Here is a 23,944-nt window from a genome sequence, read left to right as displayed (position 1 = left end):
GCACCCCCTCCGAAGCAGCAGCGGCGGCAGCTCATATGAAGTCCTCTACTTGTACCCTACATACCGTCCCAACAAGCTGCCTGAAAAAGGCAGAGCGCAGCCTGTCATTCATCATATTGTTTGTCTTGTTATTTCGCCTCCGGTTTCAAGGACGCAGCAGTTCAACACCTCCTCAATAAAATACAGCCCATATCCGCCGGCCTCGAGAAGCTAAATCTCCTGACATTTTTATCAAGAGTTAAAATGATTTCAACCGAGTTGACATTCTCTGCAGGTCAATACAATACTTTTGAGAGATTTCAGGCATATTTTGGAGCAATGCTTTATCACCGCCTCTCCTAATGTGACTACTGATGTTATTTGGGCTTCAAAGGCTGCAAATCAACCTTTGAGAACTTTGTTTTTTGGATCACAGGAGTCTTGCTTTATTTATTGTCTTTCAAAGGAAACAGTATAGTTGTCAGGGAAATAAACTGGGTCTAAACTTGCATTTCTTCACAGCAGCAAAGCCAAGAAAATTGTGTAGAGATGGAAAAAATATGACATACTTTGACCTCCACAATGAAATTCATATGCTGATTCAATATGCATTGTGATTCTACAAGTATTACGATTCAATATTACAATATTGCAATTTTTTTGCTTATTTATAGCAATGCTAATTTTAATTAGCATTTTAATGGGAATTCCCATTATGTATAGCATCAAGCTAATAGACCAAGTGCTAACTATTTATATATATTAAAAAATCGATTCAGGAATTTTAAAATCAGCTCAAGAAATGCAAAGAAAAGAATCACAATACTTAAGAGAATCATTTTTTTCTTGCACCCCTGATAATTTACTTCCGGCTGTTGCAGACGTCATTTCAACCTGCTTTAACGAACCACTCTCTTTTCCAAGTTTGGCATCGATCTCTTATTGTCTCTCCGTCAGCACACAAGTTTACACGAACTCTGACTGCTGTCTACATCTTCCTCTTTCTCAAACTCCAACTGCACCACAGTCATTTGAGAAAGCACCAGGACATGTTCACACCAGCCTTGTTTAGTCCTTGGTGTGGTCCGTCTGGGTCGCTGTGAACGCTGGATTCGAACTCTAATCCAAATGAAACAAATGCTGTCTGGTCCTCGCTGCTTCTTGGTGATCATTAAGTGAGGACTAAGTGAAAGACAGCGCAGGTTATTACTGGGAGGTCTTACAGACGCCAAAAACTTTAAGTCCAAAGATGGCTGCCGCCTCATGATCTTAGTAGCAGGAAATGGCTGACATACTTTCATGACATTCTGTTACTTGAGCTGTCTGCTGTCTGAATTAATAAAGCAAAAATCCACCCTCCACCTTGGAGAGGTGGTCACATGCAGCAGTGCAAATAAAGAATAAGCTCCTTGGGTGTTGAACGGAGGAACATTATATATTACTCCTTTCTCAATTAATTGGGGTTGAGCAGTCCAAGGAAGACCCCAGGGTGGGTTGTTAGGGGCGCCATTAAGAGGGATGCTGCCATGGTGAGGGATGATGGCGATGGGGGGACAGGGACTTGTTTGTGAAACACTTTAATTATTCGTATCTGTGTCACTTTTGCACCATTTGCAAATATGTATGACTCATTTTATTGTCTTCTGTTTCAGTGACTGGTGAACTAGTGATGCATTTGCTACCAAAAAGTCTACTGGATTCCCAAGATTTTCAACATTTCCCCTACCATTACGTCTCTGAAAGAAACAGAATATTTTATTAATGTTATTTACCTCATTTATGTACACTTATTTCATTTTAGCTCAGTGTGAGAACAGCTAGTTAAGCTTCTTTCTCTCCTTGGAGTGGAGCAGCAGTGTTACTCAAATTGAAAATAACTCATTACATTACTGTAAGTGTGATAAAAACTCCTGAAAAAGAGCAATTTATGTAATCCACCTAAAACCAAAGGTACACCTATGCTCTCAGTACTTGTGTAGCTCCTAACTGAACTTCTGTGGTTTGAAGTTTAGTTTTCCTCCTGTGTTGCTGTTCAGGTTGCGTTCAATTTGAACTGGGAGGTTGGAATTTTTGAGTTCCCAGTTGAAAATTTCAACTGGAACACCCCATGAAGTCGGATTTGCGACTCAGTAAGTTGGAGGAACCTCACCAACCGCATCCTAAAATTCAATATGGCTGCTCCATGCATCAACTATAGTGAAAGCTGTTTGTTAGTGCTGGTCTCTCATTAAATCAGTCCTGCCCACAGTGCTGTCTGTGGACAGGCTAGATGTGCAAAATACAGCAGAAGGCATTGCTGTCAAGTACAAACAATTTTTTTTTCCTACTTGTTGTACTGGAATGCATTTAACTTAGGAGTGATGTCATTCCCAGCTCCGACTTCCCACATCCAAGGTAAAGGAAACATGCTGATAAAAACATTTCCTGATTTTGTTGCTTTGGAATTAAAGCTTTGTGAAGAATTTCTAGTAAATGAAACCATTTTACAGGCATTTAACTCAAGACAAGGGTTTGGCATACAATTTAATTTATGAATTTTTATAATTTCTGGAGCATTTGAGATTGAAAACTGAAAAAACATATCATCTTCACATTGGGTTGATTCAGAAACCGGACCTTTGGGTTTGAATCTGCCCCAAATTTCAGTTTCTGTGAGTTATCAAAACTCTCCCAAACCTTCCCACAAGCAGATGAGATATCTCATTTTTATATGCGGTCTCCAATCAGAAATGTCATGAAGTGAAAGTCATATCTCAGCATGAAAAACGCCCATTAGGAGGCGACTTGGCGAGGCCTCAGGCTCCCATCACTATCTGTAATATTTAATTGGTGATAGAGCAGACCAGCCATCCAATCACGGGGGCCTGCCAAGCTGTCAGTCATTTTGAGGCCATCAAACAGCAAAATGTAAAAGACTAAACTACCTGTAAGGTGCAGAGAGGAAAGAGTTGAAATAAAAGCGGACACAAAGGCATACAATATAGTTAGAGTGCTAAAGGGAAATACAAAGTATTTAAAAAGGTACACAGAGGTCTTAAATAGTGCCTGTTGAAGACAAACGTTAAATAGCTTTCTCCCCGCTGTGCTCTGCTCTGCTTGGGGCACCCAAAAGACAAGGCGGGGCTCTGCAGGGGGGAATCAAAACCCCTAACAACCAAATCCGAGCCGAGTCAAGATTCTTTTAATGTCTGAACCTCCCGTCTGTGCCACAGTCGCTTGGTGCCCGCATCGCTGCATAACTAAGAAACTACAGCAAAGGCAGTTGTTTAATGTAAGCAGCACAGAGTTCTCAGGTCTTTGATTTATGAGCCAGAACAGTCTCATAGTCTCATACTCAGACCCTCTCTGGCCTGTAGAGGAAATCTGGGCCTTTGCCATTACCAATTAACCAGCTCTGCAACAACTTGCCCATAGTGAACAGGGAGAAAACAACATTATAAGAGGGAAACAACAACACTAGCAACAATAATAGTTATTGTTAAGAGTTATTCTTTCAGTCGGGGCTGCAGTTAATGAGATAAAGCACTGATAAATCCCTTCAGCTCTAATCTGTTTCATTGGATTGAGATAAATTGCAGGGAGATATAAAGTGGATGTTTTACTTGTGGCAGCCCAGAGGCCCCGGCCTCTCAGGCAAGACACTCTTCATTAGTGGCCGACAATAGCAGCAGAGGAAACACACAAAGACACCGGCATGAGACGGTGAACCATGAGGCTCCTTTTGCGTCTGGTGAATTCGCGAGCGTTGCCTCGCCGACTGTTCGCCTCATTTACTCCCTCTCCCTGTTCCTTCTAATCGCTCAGATTTGATCATATCTCTCGGCACACATTTCGGTTTTCCCCCCGCGGATCTTTATTTCTCAGCAAGGTTCCCAGTTAATAAGAAGAGAATGCTGAATGTTTCAATCATCAGGTATTTTTCTCTTTCTCTTGCAGCTTACAAGGCACTCTGACAAATGAGGGTTCCATTAAGAACCATTTTTGGAAGAAAGAGTTCTTCAAGGATTGTTGAAACTCGTTTGTCTTTGTACCACAATATCAAAAGGTTCTCTCGTCTTTCCCCGAAGGCTGTTTTCCACCAAATTAGCTGTGGTTCCTGAACCAGGACTATCTAGTTAACTAGCGCATATTTCCGCCCATTGTGAGCAACACAGGGTGCTGCACAGTGTACAGTGACCTGTAGAACATCACACTCCTACTTTGGTTCCCAAGTAGAACCTGTTATGTTTTGGTTCCAGCTGGGAACCAACTTTTCAGGTTCCAAACCAATTTATTTTTGGTGGAAATGATCTAATTGGTTCAAAATGAGGGCCAGTTCCATGTTCGTGGAAAAGGCCTATGGGAGGGCCTTTGTCCACCAAACAAGTTCTGGTTCCTCAACAGGTTCCATTCAAAATATCTGGAACTGCCGTACAATGCACCTGTAGCATTGGTTCCCAAGAAAAAACAGCTACTTTTTGGTTCCTTTTCAGATTCTGAACCAGTTTCTTTTTCAAGAAAATGCTCAGAACATTTAAAAATTAGATTCTTGAACAGGCACAGGGCCAGTTCCATGTTGGTGGAAAAGGAACCTGAGTGTGTTCTAGATAAAATCCTTGGAATATATAAAGGTTCATGGTAGAACCCCTTGAATATTTTCCAGATAAAACCCTTGGAATATAAAAGGGCTTTTGGGTTCTTGTTAACACCCTTAGAAGGTGAGAAGGTTCTGGATAGAACCCCCAGATGGTGTTCTGGATGGAACCATTACACTGCTTAACCAAACCTTTCATAGATAGTTCTAGATATAACCCTTTAAGTTGGGTTCTATGTAGAGCTCTCTGATAGGTTTTTTCCACCAACATGGAACCAGCTCTGTTAACTGTTTAAGCACCAAACTTTGAACCATTTGTGGGGCATTTTCACAAAAAAAAAAAAAAGTTCCGAACACAAATTGTTTTTGTCCTTGGGAACCAAAGTGGGCGTGTCATATTTTACAGGTTGTTGTCCATTGTGACGTCCTTGATTACAATGGTTCCTCTCAAAACTAGTGCAAACATGAGCTGGTTCAGCAGAGGTTTCGATAACCTTGAACGGAACTAGAACTAATTTGGCAGAAACGAGCCATAAAAGGGTTCCAAATTGAACCTTTATATAAAATGGTTCCAAATTGAACCATTATAAAAGGATCTACCAGGGACTAAAGAGGGATCTCCTATTGGGGCAAGCTGAAGAAAACCTTCTGGTTCTCGTTAGCATCCTTCTTTCTCAGAGCTTGCCTGCCTCTGCGTTTCTGCACTCTTTGATAGAGGACAATACACGGAGCGGCCCACTGAGCTTCCCAATTGTGTCACTTCCAATTAGCCCTTCTGAGACATTTCTGCCCTTTGGCTCGCCAGCATTCAAGTTAAAAAGTCCTGAGCAATGGCCCTTGTATTGTACCCCGCCTTCCTTCGCTCTCCCTCCAACTAAATTCATGCGTGTCTGGATTTGTGACTCCACGAAAGAGAGAAATCGTGAGAAAGACAGACAGGGATTTTTTAATCCTATCACCAAAAATAGCAGCTTGCTGTAATGCTGTATGTATGGGGCTGCTGTGAGCTTAAAAGGAGCTCTCCTTACATAAAAGAGCACATTTCTGAATAAACCAGCCAGCCTTCACCTTAATCATCCTCCATATTATACATCATTAATACTGATGTTCCTAAGTAGCTAAGCCTTTTAGAAGTAGGACATGGTATGTTGTGGTGGTCCTCAGTAGAGTTATCCGTCTGAAAAACCTGCCCGCTCTGTCAAATCTGCCTGCAACCTGCTTTTCTGTCACATCACTTTTTTAAAGCCAAACTGAAGTGATGGGGATTGTAAATAGCAGAGTGGTGAGCCACAGTATGCGAGCAAACGTTTTTGAGTTAATGAGAGGGCTGGAGTGCCGCAGCTTCTTAAACTAGGGCAGAGAAACTCGCAGCTTCAATGGAAGCCTTTCCTCAGACCTCACGTCCCGGGAGAACACATGTGCAAAACCAACATTACACACAAACAAAGCCAGTGCCGTGCGGAGCCATGTCCACTCACTGCAATCACACAAACAAACAAAAAGACATGTCTATAGCCAGCGCTGCTGCAGCGTGGACATGACGCTATTTTTGCAAAGAGAATGAGAAAGGGCGTGGGTTTCTTTTCAACTTTAAGGGGCACTTTCTGGATCAAACCCAGAGTGCACAAAAAAAGAAACACACTGGAATACTTTGGTCATGTTTGCAGCCCAGTTTTCCATCATTTCATCAGCCGGACTAAAAACAAAAGATTTGAATTCATGCCAAAAGTCTGCTGCACACAAGAGAAAGAATGAGAAAAATGACGGGGTAGAGTAAAATACAGGAAGGTATTATGAAACCAGCACTGTTCTGAAGTTTTTTTCCTTCATCAAATTATATGTTCCACCTTATTTAGAATATGTGAGCCCAATCCAAGCTTTCTTAACCGGGACCAAAGCCTTAAATGACCAAAAGCAGCTCACCAAAAATGTGCACAAAATGTTGGCACGAACACTCTTGATATGAAAACAACAATTGAGTTTGCAAAAATGAGGCACTGCAGGGTTTCTGCAGGTTTCAACGTGCTAAAAATAAGACCTTTATAGATGCATTGTAAGACCATATTGCAAAAATATTTTAAGACCTGTCATAGTCATAATTAAGACATTTTAAGGCCTGAAATTTCAATAATTGGATTTAAAGATTTCTTAAGGACTTGCAGAGACCCTGTCAACCCTGTCTAACACTTTATCCCCACCCCCAATAAAAGCTAAAAGCAGTGTGTAGAACTGTCTGTGTGCTGTTTTTAAACTGCATGAAGTCATGAGTTAAGAAATATAAACTGACCCGACGTCGCTAACCGAGGAACATGACCAACATCTCACTGAGAAACTCTTCTTTTCTGAGGAAACAGCAGCAGCTTGTCTCGGCCGACAGCAGGTTTGTTGGCCAAGAAAAGTTGGCCAGAGGTGAAGTTTTCATGCCTATCAAGATTTCTATGCATCCTTGTTTCCCCACCAATCTGATTTTGTTTCATGAACAACACTTCTGTCGAAGAGTTCAAAACAAACTTGATGAGAAGTTAATTAGAGCCATTAAAACCTCACAGCTCTCTATAGACTTCTAGAGCTGTGTTTCCAGCGTAGGAACTTTCCCCCAGGGACTAGGGACATTTGGAGGGACTCAGTTCATTTCCACCACAGGGACCAGCACCTAAATCAAGTTCTGGGGACATTGTTTATGTCTGAAATCATTCACTTAGTCAGTGCTCCTTACTCCCCATCTGGGGATTTGTATGTAGAGGACCATATAGTGAGCTCGCAACATAGTAAAGAAAAGACATGTTCGGATACTACTGTTGCTCTTTCAGTGCAATGCATGATGGTTTATACTGCCTACTTCAGTTCAACACTATTTTCCATGATGCACTGGGAGTCCACTTTGTAGCCAACCAATCCGAATTGTTCAGTGCTGCAAGTCCAACCTCCAAAGTTCCTAAACTTTTGGAAAGTTCTACCTCCTGACCAGTGATTTTTTAGAGGGTAAAATAATGTCCCCAGTGGAAACACTGAGTTCCACCAAACCTTCCTAGTCCCTGGGCAAAGTTCCTGCAGTGGAAATACAGCTATAATAGTGAAGGTGGAGTCCAGGTTGGTTGCGGGTACAAAACACAAACAAAACATGGCAGAAACTCACCTCCAACAAACTGGATGCCACCGGCCACGCGGCCGATCGTACGTGAGATGAGGTCAGAGATGCAGCAGCCCATGAGAGCCGTGAGCGCCACCAGCAGGAGGAGGCCGCATCCCACGCCCGTCACCACCGTGCAGATCCTCCACTCCAAACTCGGGATGCCGTGGAAGGAGGCGTAGCGCCCGCACTGCTCCAGCATCACCGTGGCCTGCCTCTCCTCGTCCCTCACCGGGTAGGAGCAGCGGCGGAAGGTGCCAAAGGACACAGGCTTGTCCATCTGTGTCCCCAGCAGCCAGTAGGGCATGAAGAAGCCAACGCAGGAGGCAGCAGCACACAGCAGGGACAGCAGGGCCCAGATAACACCCGTACATGTCAGACTGGAGGCCATGGTAAACAGTCTGCGAACGGTCCACACAGTCACTGAACTAACAGCTGGTTTATGAGCAGTCGCTATGTTGTTGTGCAAAGCCTGGCAGCGAGCATTTAATACCAGCAGCCTTCACCTTCTCAGAGACTCCGGGTCCCTGTCAAAGGAAGAGAAACATCCAGACTGAGATGACAGAAAAATCAACGGCGGGAACAAGTTGTTGGCTTTCGGAGTAAATAAAATAACAGCCTGATAAAACTGAAAACCAGTCATCATTTGTGCAGCTACAATCACAGATATGAAAGAATCAAAGTAACAGAGTATTTTGAGTACTTAAATACTTTTCCTGAATGATGCAGTGAGCAGATAAGTAGAATAAACAAAACTGGATGTGGTTTGATAAGAGGCATACTTTATTCAATATAGATTAATGATTGTTTTCATGTTTATTATTCTGCTAATTATTTTCTTGATTAACTGATTAATTGTTTGGTTTTAGAGGAATGTCAAACTTGTTGACTATGCTTACATGCACACAATGTTCTGTTTTTTGCCCTTATTCTGAAAAAGACAATATTGCTACTACTAAGCTGTTTACATGGCTGATGAAAATGAATATTCCTGTTCACACAAGCAGCCGTGCACACTCTGATTATGGACGCTTCTTTGAGTCAAAATAGTATTTTGTCAAATTTTTCCAATGCAGACTTGTTTGTGTAAACACCATCATCTTTCATTCATTTGGTCACACCGTCTTGAAAAGGTCAGCACTGTGATATTTGTGCACATCCAAAAACATGCTGATGTCAAATATTTAAAATAATGTTCAAAAGTAAGCGTGCTTCTCCCTTTGACTGAAAATTGGAGGTTTTCTTCTATGCGCACACCTCTGCCCCAGCCTTGCAAACTGTCGGCTAGCTGGTTTGTTTACAGCCCAGAACTGACTGAGGCTGTGTGTCACAAACTGCAGTAAAAATCCCAACTGAGACTATTATTCTGAATTTATGTTAACATGTCCAAAGAATGCTCCTTAAACCAGAATAATGCCAGCGTATCCCACACGTCTCATCAGAGCATGCTCTGTTCAGAATTAGACCTAATTCATAATATCCCACCATGATCTGGATCAAATTCAGGTCATTATAATATACTGCTATACTTTGAATAATAGTAGAAAAATAGCGTGCATGTAAATGTAGCCAGTGTAGTGAAATTTTTTTTAATCACTCAGCATCATTCAGACATTCAAAACAAAACTTAAATTGCGCTCAGCTGTTTTGCTTTTCGCTTCCTTGAGCTTAAAATAACGCCACACAGCTGACATGATGACCGTGCTGCCGTTTGGTTCAGCATTTATGTGATAGTTTAGGCTCATGGATCGTATCAGATTACACTTTTTCTTCCCCGATATCTGATCCAGTGATTCAGGATGGTATCGGCACATCGATTTACAAAACAGATGATCAACGAACAGTCTGGGAGGACCTAAGAAAACTGAGTGCAGTTTCAGCCATGTCTCAGTTTTTTCACATGTGCATTACAAAGTGAAGATCACAGTGGATCTACAAAAGCACAGAACATGGATGTATTTTGTAACTAGACAACAATATAGTATTTCATGTCTTTATGTTTCAAACAATATGTGGAAAAACTTGTTGAGGAAGAAGGTTAAGTTATCCGCTGCCTTGCAAACCATTTACAAATCAAACGTTTTGGAATATTTAAATATAACATCATAAATATCCACTGTTTTATCAGGGGACTGTTTTCTGGTTTGGAAATAACGACTACTCTGCAATTTTGTACACTTTGATGAGGCATCCCGCTGGCCAGATTGGAGCCAGAGCCGAGCCACAGACTGTATATTTTACACCCTCGATCTATAAAATGACAGAAAAATTGTGAAATATGTCGATCAGTGTTTCTCAAAAATCATGATTACGTCCACAGATGTCTCGTTTTGTCCACAACCCAAAGCTATTCAGTTTAGGATTAAAAAAAAAAACAGAAAATATTCACATTTAAGAAGCAGAAATCAGGGAAGTTTTACTTTTTCTTTCTTATTAAATTACTCAAACCAATTAATTGATTGTCAAAATAGCTGGCAATTTATTTAACAGTCAACAACTAATGAATTAAATGATTAATCGTTGCAGCTCTGAATACAAGTATGATTTGATTTATATATCATAGCAAACAGAATGCAATAATCATAAAGAGTTTGTTAAACTTGGAGCAACTATTATTCTCCATCTTGGCTATTTTTTTCGGGATTTCCTTTATTGTCATGTAGGAATGTTGAGAAACAACAATACAACAAATCTAACAACTGGTACATCCCAAAAGGTCCTATTATTGGAACAGCTGTTTTTATGAAATTTGTTTTATTTTGAAAACAATCTTAACTTTTCAACAAAACTGCAATGGCAGTAGTAGTATGTATACTGTGTTCCCTGAACTACGTGTGCAGTTTACATTAGTTTTGTGCCATTTTAATGTGTTTTTCATATGATATTGTAGTCCTGTATTGTACGATTATAATATCATTTGAAATACACATTAAGTAGCAGAAAACCGGTGCAAACTGCACATTTAGTGCAGGGAACAGACTATAAGTCCCTTATTACTTAATACTACTATGGTGAATTTAGTTTTATTTTTAAACTCTTCTACAAAACAGCAACAGTATTCCAGTAATAAACTTTAAAATCACATTATAGTCAGAGTAAAACAACATATAATATGGCACTATGAAATCATATGAAATACAGATTTGACTCAAAACCTCTGTTACCCATGTTTACTCCTGTACAAATGAGCGATAACACTCCTATAATAAACTTTAATGATATTATAGACACATCACAGCAAATCAACATATAATACATGAATATTACATCATATGAGATACCAAGTAAATAGCATAAAACCAATGCAAACTGCATATCTAGTTCAAGGAGCACACTGAGTCCCTTACTATGCACTACTACCGAGAAATTACTTTTATTTTGAAAACAATGTCAACTCCTGTACAATACAGTAATAACAGTCCTATAATAAACATTAAAATGATATTATAGTAACATCACAGCAACGCTTTATACCATATGGAACTGAAATACCCATTAAGTAGCATTAAGACAATGCAAACTGCACGTTTAGTTCAGGGAAGACACTCTTTGTCCCTTATTGCTTATTACTATAACTATGAATTAAGTTTTATTTTGAAAACCATGTTATCTTCTACAAAAGAGCAATGGCATTCCCATGACACCCCTTAAAATGATATTAAAGCCACACAATATGGGATCCTAATGTCATATAAAGTACTCTTTAAGTACTGTAAAACCAATGGAAACTTTAGTTCAAGGAATACTGTACTGCTCCTGTGAATTTACTGTTATTATACTGTACTGTGAATTATGTGAATTGTTATTATACTGTACTGTGAATTACTGTTATTTACTCTACTAAACAGCAATAGCATTCATTTAATACACTTTAAAATGATATTATAGTCATACTGTATGGGACTATAATACATTTAGTACCCATTAAGTACAATGAAACCAATACAAACTGAACATTTGGTTCAGGGAACACACTATTTGTATTACTATGAGTTTAGTTTTATTTTTGAAAAAACTTCTACAAAACAGCAGTAGCATTCATTTAATACTTTAAAATGATATTATAATCACTGCATTAAATATGGGACTATAACAACATATGAAATACCCATTAGGTAGCACAAAACCAGTGCAAACTGCACATTTAGTTCACAGAACACGCTATAAGCCCCTTATTACGTACTAATACTCGGTGAAATAATTTTATTCTGAAAATAATATCAACTCTTCCGCAAAACAGCATTGACTGTTCTATAATAAACTTTTAAATGATATTATAGTCACATCACAGCAAAGCTACACACAGTATGAGACCTAGAAACAGCACAGAACCGATGCAAACTACACATTTAGTTGAGAGAACACACTATAAGTCCCTTAATTTGTGCTACCTCTACTATGAAATTAGTGTTATTTTGAAAATAGTGCTCTTTAATGTAAAGCTTCCACAAAACAGCAATGCCATCCCTATAATAAACTTTAAAATGATATCATAGTCGCATCACAGCAGTAATATCAACATTAAATATCCACTGAGCAGCACAAACCCAATGCAATCTGCAGGTTTAGTGCAGGGAAACCAGTGTAAATCCCTGCAGGAGCAGCCACTACAGCCACAACAGTGATTTTTGGTTAAGGGTGACCTCCCGGGGAACAAGCCGTATTTATCGCAGTGCTCACACTGTCGGAATGTGAATAATGAAAACGAGGCAAAGAGAAGGGAAAAGAAGAAAAGCTTACATGTTGGGAGAGCTCCGGAACAAGGTGCGCTGGCTGTCCTGCACAGAGAGGTTATTTCCATCTGCTGACTCCAGCTGTGTCCGCGTCTCAGAGCTCAAACTTTTCTCCAGTCGAGGAAAATTAGACAAGAAACGCGTTCGACCTCAGAATATAAATCCAAAAAAGTGACCACGGAATCCGTCCACTAATCACTTCCTCCTCATCAATACGTTTAACCGAGGCAGTGATCAATTATTGACTCCTGAGCGGTGCAGAAGAAGAAACATGCGGAGCTGACTGACTGACTAACTGACTGACTGGAGCCTAGTCCACATTCCTGCTCACAGAGAGGCAGAGAGGAGGGAGGGGGGGGGGGCAGAGGGGGAGGAGGGGGGAGGCAGAGGGGAGAGAGGGGCGGGGAGGGGGCGAGTCCATGAAACACTCTCGGGAGGTGACCATCAATCACACAAATCCCCACCCAGGGGCCGGACTCACCGCTACTATCATTCTCGACATGCTCCTGAGGCGTTCACGGACGCCTCGTAAAATATGTGATCAATTTCAATTCTCAAACTCAATTCAGTTCGCTTTACTGGCATGAATGTTTGAACAACATTTCCCGAAGATTAAGGACAACATTACACAATACAAAAGACGTACAGTACTAGAGCTGCAACTATTAATTGAGTAATGGATTTGAGTGCTTTTTAAAGAAAAAACATCAAAATTCTCTGAATTCAGTTTATCAAATTTGAATATCTTCTCGTTCCTTTTGTTCTCCGTGACAGTAAACTGAATATTTCTCAATTGTGGACAAAACAAGACATTTGAGGACATCATCCTGGGCTATACAATACACCCATCGATCATTTTTCACTATTTTCTGAGATTTTATAGACCAAACATCTAATTGATTCATTAAGAAAATAATAATAATTAATAAAAGACAGATTAAGTGATGATTAAAAAAATCAAAAGTTGCAGCCCTATATAGTAAATTGTCTCCATAATAACAATGACATTTACATTATCAGCAGTATAATGATATAATTAGTTCAATTTCAAAACAAAAGAGCTTTATTAGCATAGGAAATAAATAATTGCATTGCAAAAATAAGGGTGATATAAAATCTGAAAAATTTCCATTAACAAAAAAGTGAAAGAAATTCAGTAATGAAAGTATCATTATAGTACAGTACAGTATAGTATACAGTAGTATAGAATAGTATGTAAAAATTCACATTGATGAAGTTTTAATTTCTTATCATTTTGAAACACAACAGAAACTTTCAGCATTTTCTTTTTGAGTATTTGTACTGAAGCCATAGTCAGTTTATATTGTCGATTCTGCCACATGGATCAAAATGCCATTTCTCTCAAACCCACATTGTAAACATACAAGTACTCATGCAATAACAATGGTAAAAGAAAAAAACATACCAGGATAAAACAAAAACTTTAAAATGTAACCAAATCCTAAAAAAGAAAAGATACAGATGTACAAATGTGCAAGTGATATTTCATTGCATATAGCAGTAACATATTATGTTTGGAGTGAGTGTGCCCTGTATCAGTGAATAAAACTCAGTAAACTTCAATAACTTTTGAATTTCCAGGACATAAATTATTTATTGCTCGAAAAAAATCAAATTGGAAAATTTCCAAAAGTACTTGAATGCAGCATTACTCTCTGCTGCTCCCTGACTCTCAGGGTTAAATATGTCCCTGCGTGTGTGGGTGAAGACAGAGGTATATATCCTTTCCAATATTTAATTTGGAGATATCTTCATATTATGGTCTCGTCTGTCATATATGTCTTTTTTTTTTTTTGACTCAAATACGTCAGATACCGATCCAATAAACTGGTTACACGAGCCCATAGCTCTACAGTTTCTTTCAGAAGTCTAAAGATCAGCAAATATTATATTTGTTTAATATAATTACCATTGTTATTATCAACGGCCCCTGTTGTCTCCCCGCTGTAACAAACAACACCGTATTTCAACAAAAATAAATAACCGCGTCCCGGAACCATCGTTCTCCTGCAGGGATCTACACGCTGTCCGGACGTTAATTTCAGACGGACCAAAACATTTTCCCAAAGTTGACGTGGAGGTCTCTGTGTTACCATGGCTGATACTAAGGTAGAAATTTCAACTGATACATCCACTGCGATACAGAACTCAAATGCGCCTTCTCAGCCCAATAACCCGCTGTCCAGGAAGCTCAACAAGATCCTGGAGACGAGGCTCGACAATGACAAGGTACGTTGACAGAGTTTAGCTTCATGCTAACAGGAGCTAAATCTGCAAGCTAGCTGCGTCACATCTGGACATATTTCTTCTCTGTGGCTGTAATGTTGCCCTTTCAGAGGTAATTGTTTGGATAAAATTATGTTGGTCCTCACTGACTGCGGTTAAGCACAGCAAAAACGTCAAAAAAGTTAATAAATTTAACAGTCAGGTTAGCATGTAGCTGCAGTGAGTCAGTAGCCCAATATCTAACTGAATTGTCAGCTCGTTAAATTTAGAATAGACAGTTATTTCTAGGTCACTTCTCTTCACACCAGTTCTACAAGTATTAAAAGTTAAAAGACAAATCCATGCTAAAAAACAAGCCCAAAGCTGAAAACTTAAAGACAAAATGCAGAAACATGCAGAACCAAAGAGTTCTCTCTGACTGAACATCCTGCACGCCCCTAATGTTTACAAAAGCACCTGCCATTTTGGTCAGTTTATAAAACTCAAACTCCACCCTGGGCCGAGCTGCCAGCAGCTTGCATGGTTTTCCTGGTTTTCAAATTGTAAATTTGGCCAGAGAAATTTAAAATTATTCATATCACAATATTTTGCCAGGTGCAAAATCCAAATTGCAGAACCAGAACTAAAAGTTTGGGATAATCTGAAAAGGGAAACTGTGTGTGAAAAAAAAACATTATAATAAAGTATTGTAGTGCTGCAGAGGTGCCCTGACCTAATTATTGTTCTCCAGGTGAAAGAAAACATGTTTGTTCGGTACAGACCCCATAAAAATCTCACATCATCACAATTTTAATAGTTAATTTTTCAGTTAAAATGCATTTTTAATGCAAAAATGATCATTCCTGCTTATTGTATTACAATTGCGATATCAGTCAAATAATTGCAATATGACTTTTTACCGTATCATGCAGACCTAGCGCAGGTTCCTTTTTTGCAGAGTAGTGTGTACCTTACCTGCTTATTCATCGTACCAGACTGGTTTGATTGTCTGCATACTTGATTTAAAGGTTTAAAAAAGCATTTTCGTCTTTTAAAATTTGTGGTATTGTTTCTGTGAACATTCGTTACAACATCACAGCTGACATTACAATATTCTTGTTGTGCTTTCAGGAGATGCTGGAGGCGCTGAAGGCGCTCTCTGTGTTCTTCACCGAGAACAGTTTGCGCACCAGGAGAAATCTTCGAGGTGACATAGAGCGACGAAGCCTGGCGATCAACGAGGAGTTTGCACGAATATTTAAGGATGTTAAAGAGGTAATATAGAGTGTTGCAAGAAACCAGCCAGAGCATCTGTGGAGTGATTATTCTTTAGCTGAAGTGGGTTCTATTCACGTGGAGAGGCTGTTGAGTAGGTTTACATCTATGTTAGGGATATCACTTCATCACATCCGATAAAGATACAGCAATCTTGAGTCTCCTCTGATACCAGTCTGATACCATCTTTTACTGTCTCTGCAACAACTAAACTGTTATTAATATATTTGTGTGGGTGTACTTTGCTTAACCTAGATATCTAAAAATGAAAAAGGAAATACATAGCCCACAGCATGACTCCATTATCAATACTGATGCTTCTTTTTATTTAACCTGTTCACACACACAGCTTTTAGCAACATTTTTGATGAAATGAAATTTGAATAAATTGAATGAATGAATGCATAAATGCCACTTGGCGGTTTTGCTTTTTTCTTCCTTGAGTTTACAATAACAACACAAAGCTGACATGATAACGGTGCTGCTGACAGACCTCACTGATATCATGGCTGGTGTGTCACATTACACATGCTGTTCATCCATGTTACTGTGACACATCTCTCTTGGCACACCCCCAATCAAAATTGTTAACTAAGTTTTTACACAACAGCACTGGCTGGCTCTGGTATTTTGTTACTACAGTAATAAAAGTGTTTTCAGCTCCTAGAGATACAGCTGTGATAATGATGAAAAACAGCAGATTTGATTTAGCAGACACCAGAGTTGTAATGTCACTGAATGTCATCCTGTTGCACCTCTAGAGTTTGAGTTTCTCTGTGTGAACGTGGGTACGTCTGCCTCAGCACTGTTGTAACTGTGATCTTTTTGTTCTCCACAGGAGCTTGAAAGTGTTCATGAGGATGTCCAGGCCATGAGCACATGTTGTGAAGAAATGACAAACAGATTAAAGGTATGTTTTATTATCATCTCTGCATGATGTTGGAAAATTCTCCTGTATGTGTAAAAATGTACCAAAGCTAAATTATTAGCCTAGGTGGTTTTAGTCCGGTGTGGATAAAATGTATGATGTTTAAAATTTTATATGAGTGATCTGTTCAATTTTTTCAGATCATAATGTTTGTGCGCCATCTTTTGAAAGTAACAGTAACTTGACAGTAACTTTTCTTCAACAGGCTGTGAAGGAGCAAACTCAAGACCTCATCGTAAAAACCAACAAGCTGCAGGGAGAAAAGTGAGTTGATTCTAAAGGGGTGTGTGTCTGTGTTTTGTTGTGTGTTTGTGTGTGTTACCGCATGTTTATCTCATAACTTGACATACAGTATACTTGTAACATTTTTGAAATAAGAGAGACGTAGGGAATCAGTGTATAGTTACAATAATTGTAACTGCATTTGGGAAATATGCTGGTTTAAGTGTTAAATTGTGGTAGACAGTGTGTGGAAAGAAATTAATTCAGCTTTTGAGGCAGTAGTTTTGTATTTTTGCCTTTTAATTGTGTTATATTGTGGGTTTTTGTTCTATATGTCTGGTGGACAAAACATTGTGTGTTACTTTTACTATTATGCAGTCAAGTTCACAACACTTACAATGTACAGCCTAAAATTGTTCAGCTGAATTTAGTGAGCAGCACTCAAGAAACTTCAGTAGTTTCAACAAAAACAACCTTTTGGAAGTGTTTGTTGTAATAATGGACATCACAAACAAGTATTGTTCACTCTTCTCTGAGTGTTGACATGAGAATTAATTGAGGGAGTCAACCTCAGTCTTTCATTGCAAGCACACGTTGTGTCTGAATCTGATTGTAACTAAATTATCACCAAAATGTAAAATAAGGCCTTACAACGAAACCTCAGTTTTCTAAACGAACATTTCATAACAACAGGGAGATCATGTAAATAAGATGGAAACCATTATAAGTTATCTGCAGAAAGTTCAAAGAAACCTCATGCAGACATTTCTCCCCTTATCTTTTCTAAAGCTTCGTCTTCATCAGTCCAAAGTGAGACACCATTATTTTACTCTCTGGGGCGTCTCATTTCTACAGAGAAATTATTCCTCCTTCTATTCAGGAAACTTTCCAGACAAATTGCACTTTAATCAAAGCACACAGCAGGAACAACACGGTTGACTTTGTGAGTGATAAGCTTTTATTGCACACATGTTGTTTGGAAAGTGAGACATTGTTTGATGTGCGAACACTTCCTTGTTTTCCAGAGTTCTGAGTAGTTCTGAAGGTTGTCAATGGAAGGAGGTTTCCACCTTTTATTAGAAACAAACCTTTACATTAAAAAATATATACAGATGATTTTCTGCAGGTCCTTAAAGCCTTAAGAAAGTATAAAATCCAGTAATCTCCATTTTAGGCCTTAAAATGATTTCTGATTATTTAAAATTAGTTCTTAAAAATCGACTGGATTGTGAAGTTAATGTTTCTTTTTTAAAGTTGCATTAACTTTTTCCCATTTTTAAATCAGTTTTTTTGAGGGGAAAAAATACTGATCATGATACAACAACTGCAAAACTAAACCCAACTGCAAACTTCACTGTAAAAACAATTCAGACAACTGAAAATTCAAGGCAGCTTACTGCAATAGATTTTGGAGTTTTGAGCAACTTAAACTCTTAAATTAACTAAAAAAATCTTGCCAATCTATAATCTTTAGTTTATCTTCAGATAAACTTGAATCTTTGAATTATAGAAACACCCCAAAATTGTTGTCATTGGAGTGAAAGTGAATAATAATTTAATATTTTCAATTGCAACCACACAGTAAAAAAAAAAGTTGAGACAGCATTTCTAGGCAATTTACTGCAATAGATTTTTGAGTTTTGAAATAACAAAGTTATGCTGAACTGTAGCTGAGATAATTTACTTCTTCAGAAAATCTTGAATCTTTGAGTTTAGAAACTAAAAAATGTTCAGAGTGAATCTTATTTTACATTATTTGGATGCCTGGAAATTAAGTACGTTTATTTGAAAATATTAAAATATTAACCATTATTCATGTTCACTTCACTGAGTTTACTCATAATTTTTGAAATACATTTGGGGTTTTTAAAACTCAAAGATTCAAGTTTAAAGATGAAAAGTAAATAATCTCAACAGACCATCATTAGTTGGGAATTCTTTTTCAAAACTTTGCAGTAAGTTGCTATAAAATTGTGAATTTTCTCAACTTTCTTTGTTTTTTTTCGGTGTATGCAGCCTCCCAGTGAGCTTCATGCTCCACCTTCAAGTGTGGAAATGACAAGAGATCTTAGAATAAATTATTTGGATTGTCAGATTTCATTAAGAGATTAATAAATTAGTTAATACGAGATTTATTAATATATATTTTTGCAAGCGTGGATGTGAAATAAGTCTTATGTTGCATTCATAACTGACTTTAAAAAAGCCTCCCAAAAATGTAATTGAACTTGTTGAAACCTGCAGAAACCCCATTTTAAATATTTGCACAAATTAATTTTTGATCCCCCATTTTAATCCACATATAATTTGATGAGTAAGTTTCTTTTCTGTGAAACGCAGCTTCACTTTGGTGTCAGAAGTTGGAGAGATTTGGTGCAGGGCGGGAGGAGCTGCCAAGCACATCTTTATTTTTGATGAGGAGCGATGAATGATTCATGAGCTTGATGAATATTTCTCCTGCAGTTGTCTATTTGCATAAGGAGGGCAGCAATCATCATTAACGGGAGTTTTTATTTGTTTTATTCGTCATGTCCTGTGATGTTTGGCCTTGAGATGCACATCAAAGTGGTTCCTGTTTACACGGCGCTACTCCCTGATCTTACTGAAGCCAGACTATTACAACTGGAGAGCAGCCCATCAGCGCGTTCTTGTGTTTGAACGTGTGCATTGAGATTTGCTGACAACACACATTAAGAGCCATCAGATATGCAGAATCAGTATATACAGCTCACCATGACGTCGAGGCATCAGCAGAGTCAGACAGTGTATCTTGGGTGTACAGCCGGCCACAACTCTCAAAGACTGATGGGATTTTTTTGTGTGGTTGAAAGCCTGCCAATAAAATTAATCTAGGTATCATTAATCTATGATTTTGGCCGGCAGAGCGTTGACAGCGATGTGAAAATAAAACACCCGCTCCTGTTCGCTGATGGTTGGAGGTGGGGGTGGGATTCATTAGCATTTGTGGCGGCTATGACCTCTGCGCTGAGTGACCTTGTGAGTTGACATAGAGGCGGGGGCACGAGCAGACATAATGTAGATTTCTGGCAAAAGACATTCCTGCTGCCAGCTGTGATGTACCGCGGCAATTCAGCGCTGGCACAGATTCAGGACCTCCTCGGCAGAAAGGTGACGGATGAGGGCAAGGAGCGAAATGGAAACGGAAAGAGATGAGCTCACAATGAGTCTGACCTATATATCGATCAACTGAAATTATCAGGCTGATGTCAAAGCTATATTGCTGTATTTTTGTTTGTGAGCTTTACAGGCAGCATTCTGTGTATATTTGATCCCTTTTCTTCATTCAGGCTTACGTATATTTTGCTATATTCAGTCCGTCCAGGATAAATGCGATGCATTTTGTGATGTGTTCAGGTGTTTTTTTGCTGTGAAATCAGGGGAGCGAGTTAAAGTGCACAGAACATCAATAAATGTCAATAACAATAACAAAACCCTGTATTCTTTTCAACACCCTTGACAAAATAAAAAACAAAACAAAAACATGGTAAATCATAAAACATTGAGTCATCCGGTGAGACGTGCATGTATGATATTTGTGCAGGGGACTGCTATGATTGGTGGAGCTTGTGGGAAGCTTTGATGATTAGTCAAATTTGCACACAAAATTGCAAGATTGTGCAAAATTCATGTTGATTGGATGAATTTGCGTTAATTGTTGTGATTGCAGCTTCCTAAAGGGACTGTCTGTTTGTGTTTTTCTATTTAGAACTATAAAAAAAACTCTGGTGAAAGTTTACTGTTTCAGAGCCCTGATGTCATTTAGAATAATTAATTTAATAGTTGACAATAATCGATAAATTGTTGCAGTGCTGCTTCCATTACAAATCTTTGACACAAGTGTTAAACACCTTTTAGGAAACATTGGAAAAATATGTATTTATTTATACTTTCTAAAAAAAAAAATTGTTGTCAGAATTTTCTTATTCTCTAATATCAGTATCACCATCGGTCACAAAAATCCAGTGTCAGTCAGACTCTGCTCAGGATCTTAGAGCGGTGAAAGACACCAGTAGGGATGAAACCACCAGTGAATACATGCAGACAATGAATTAATACAAGTCATACTGTTTTGTGGCTGGGGGTCTCTCTGAAGGTAAGTGGTCGGAGGTTTCACATGAATGTCCTTCTGCGTGACCCTCCCTGCCTTGCCTTTTTCTTTGCATAGTGGTCCCATTGGGACCGGCTGTCCGTCTGCATGACATTTTCATTCGCAGAACCACAATGACCCCACAGCCAGATGGGACAGCGTCTGCACGCTGGGCTCTGACCTTGTCTTCAGCAATTTTGTCTCAGAAGAGCTGCCAGGGGAAGTGTGCAGTCAAGCTGTCCTCCTTCAGCCACCCACCAGTCATCCCACTGCACCACAACACCCCAGCCTTCTCGGTCAGATCTATTTCAGGTCACACAATCCTCTGCAGTCCCAAGCCGCCACTGTCTCTTTTTATGTCTCTTCTGTTGACACTTATTATAGCAGTGCTACATTTGCAGCATAATCTCACATTTTGTGCTTATAGGGCAGCTCTGCTGAGACCGTGCAGCCGTTTTCGAAGCTCTGCAGATGCTGCTGGTGCGTATTTACTTGGCAGAACAGGCCCGTCTTCAGCTGTTTGCTATCTTATCTGCCAGTGGCACTGTGTCATTTGTCAGCTCTAATGAAATGGAAGGGAACAGCGGGTTGCTTACAGTGTGCAGAAGCAAAGGTGGAAGAGACGAGCCAATGAGAGCGGACGACCTGTGTTTGTCTGCCGGCTTTCAGGCGTGCTGCTCTTTTGTTTGGGGCTGGTCCTGTTCAAAGACGCTGTCAGCAGGAGCTCTAAATAGGTGTTGTGTGTTGTTCCGTAATGAAACGTAATGCTCCCCACCTGCGCTGCACTGTGTGATCTTTGTATTAGCGTGACATGTTATCTGCTGAACAAGTTGAGACGTCTCACAAACGGATGTTTCCGTGCACTGTGTGACCTCGCGGGGGGATGGACTGTTGGTTTATTTCTCCAGCTATTACTGAACCGCTCAGGCAGCTACACAAGGCCTTACTTGGCTGCATACCAAAGAGCAATGCAGATAAATTTAGTAACCACGCCTAAGATTTACCTGCATTTGGCTCATGTCGGGCACTCATTTCCCACAGTAATTCCTGCAGCATGTGATGAATTGTTAGACATGAAACCCTGTGTTTCACTGAGACCATTTTTCCTGAAAATAATGTCCTCAGTGTGACTTCTGTGTAGGTCGTTAATAAATCAAGAGCTCGAAGCCCACGAGAGAACAATCAGGGACATCAGAGTGTAAATGACAACCTGTGTAAAATGACACTTGAGCCTTATTAAGGCTCAGCTGGCTGTTAATGAGGGTATAGCTGTGAGTATGCTTTGTGTTGTCTGATGTGACTGACTACAACTGCACTCTGTGATCACTGGCGCATGGCTAACTAACAGCTTTGCGAATGCCAGATTTCCACATGAGCCTTTGAAGTGGCCCCTAATAGATTTTAATGGATAATCGACCCACATGGTTTACAACTTACGGGAAGGCTGGACATTCGCTTGATCTCATTCATTCTGCATGGTGATCAGTCAGCTTTCAAAATAAGAAATGAAAAAAAAAAAAAAACGTGTGAATCTTTTCATGTAAGTAAAATGTTTAAGGATAAGGATAGTTCGGATTATTTGAAGTCAGTTTGTATGAGGCAGTAATCAATAATCAGTGTATAACCTACAGTAGATGTCAGTCGGCACACCCCCAGTTTAGAGAAGCAGAGAGGAGCACCAGACTGGAAGCAAAGCAACATACTGCTGTGAACAGGGTCAGCAACAAAAGGTATTTTAGCCACTTAAAAACAAAATAGATTTGATCTGGACCAAACTTACAGATGTGAAATCTCCCCTGAGACCACGGTGCAGACTTAAAAGCCTGACTTTAGTCTGGTGTGTGGTCTCGCTCCGGGTCAAACTGAACCATGGTTTGGTTTGTTTCTAGTATGAAAACATGTTTTGGATTGTTCAGACTTTCAGACCAATTGCAGGAGATTATGACGAGATATAATCAGAGCAGGAAGAAGAAAAAATGACGCACCAAGACAAAATGAGCTGCAGGGAGGACAGGAGGAGGCCAGATGTTTAATTGACTTTTTGAAGAATCAGCTGGAAAAAACTGCAGACACTTTTCAGTTGTGGATTCACTTTCTGTTCATTTTATCTCTCTCTATAAACAGGCTACCTGCAGAATTGTGACCACGCCAACGTCTGACGTTGCCAATCTCTGTTAGATATAAGGAGATGCAGCCCATGTAGGCAATGATGACAGATTCACTGTTTTACTTTGCCGTCAGACAGCCTCTTCTGAGGAGAAACTGTTGTTATATGAGCCAAATATCGTTCTCTCCAAACAAACCAAAGTCTAAAGTCAAAATCAGTAATTTTACCACGCAGAATACGAGGGTTGCTGGTCTGCTGCAAAAGTGGGAGCGTGCTGACCAGCATCTACTGCAGCTAATACACTGAATATCGAAAAGCATTTTCTAAGCACTTTTTGTCAAAAGTATCAATGCTTTTTTAACAGCGCATGATTAAAAACTATACAATACTAACTTTCGATAATACCATCAGTACCAAAGATATAATAAAAGAAATGAAGAGTTGATTGAAGACCTCGGTTTAGTTTAGTCTTTGTTGTCCTGCCTTGAATTTGGCTTGCAGCAAAACCAGACATGTGTTCAGTGACTTTTTCTGCAGCTGTGATGTGTGCTGGTTGGTAATTTTCAAAAAAGAAAAAGATATCCTTTTTAGTGTGCCTTTTTTCTTTTTGCTGTGGTATCAAAAGAGGTATTGCATATTGTCTTTTTTAACTAGTGTTGCATT

At 39.3% G+C, this 23,944-nt stretch overlaps 2 protein-coding genes across 2 annotated transcripts in view; one reads left to right on the top strand and one right to left on the bottom strand.

Moving 5' to 3' along the window:
• The window catches only part of LOC146328391 (LHFPL tetraspan subfamily member 6 protein), an 86,067-nt gene extending 73,341 nt beyond the window's left edge, over nt 1-12,726 (bottom strand). The window contains exons 1-2 of the mRNA XM_084717404.1: nt 12,423-12,726; nt 7,689-8,209 (exon numbers count right to left, since the gene is read on the bottom strand). Coding sequence (XP_084573530.1) covers nt 7,689-8,073 — 385 coding nt within the window. The 5' untranslated portion in view covers nt 8,074-8,209; nt 12,423-12,726. The remainder of the gene's footprint in view (nt 1-7,688; nt 8,210-12,422) is intronic.
• A 1,704-nt stretch (nt 12,727-14,430) lies between these two features.
• cog6 (component of oligomeric golgi complex 6) overlaps nt 14,431-23,944 on the top strand; it is a 44,657-nt gene continuing 35,143 nt past the window's right edge. The window contains exons 1-4 of the mRNA XM_084717402.1: nt 14,431-14,665; nt 15,773-15,916; nt 16,755-16,826; nt 17,050-17,108. Coding sequence (XP_084573528.1) covers nt 14,531-14,665; nt 15,773-15,916; nt 16,755-16,826; nt 17,050-17,108 — 410 coding nt within the window. The 5' untranslated portion in view covers nt 14,431-14,530. The remainder of the gene's footprint in view (nt 14,666-15,772; nt 15,917-16,754; nt 16,827-17,049; nt 17,109-23,944) is intronic.

The sequence above is a fragment of the Lutjanus erythropterus genome, chromosome 4, assembly GCF_056507025.1.
Source record: "Lutjanus erythropterus isolate fLutEry1 chromosome 4, fLutEry1.hap2, whole genome shotgun sequence".
Lineage (NCBI taxonomy): Eukaryota > Metazoa > Chordata > Actinopteri > Lutjaniformes > Lutjanidae > Lutjanus > Lutjanus erythropterus.
The sequence above is the reverse complement of the archived record's forward strand: the minus strand, read 5'-3'. Positions and strand labels throughout refer to the sequence as shown.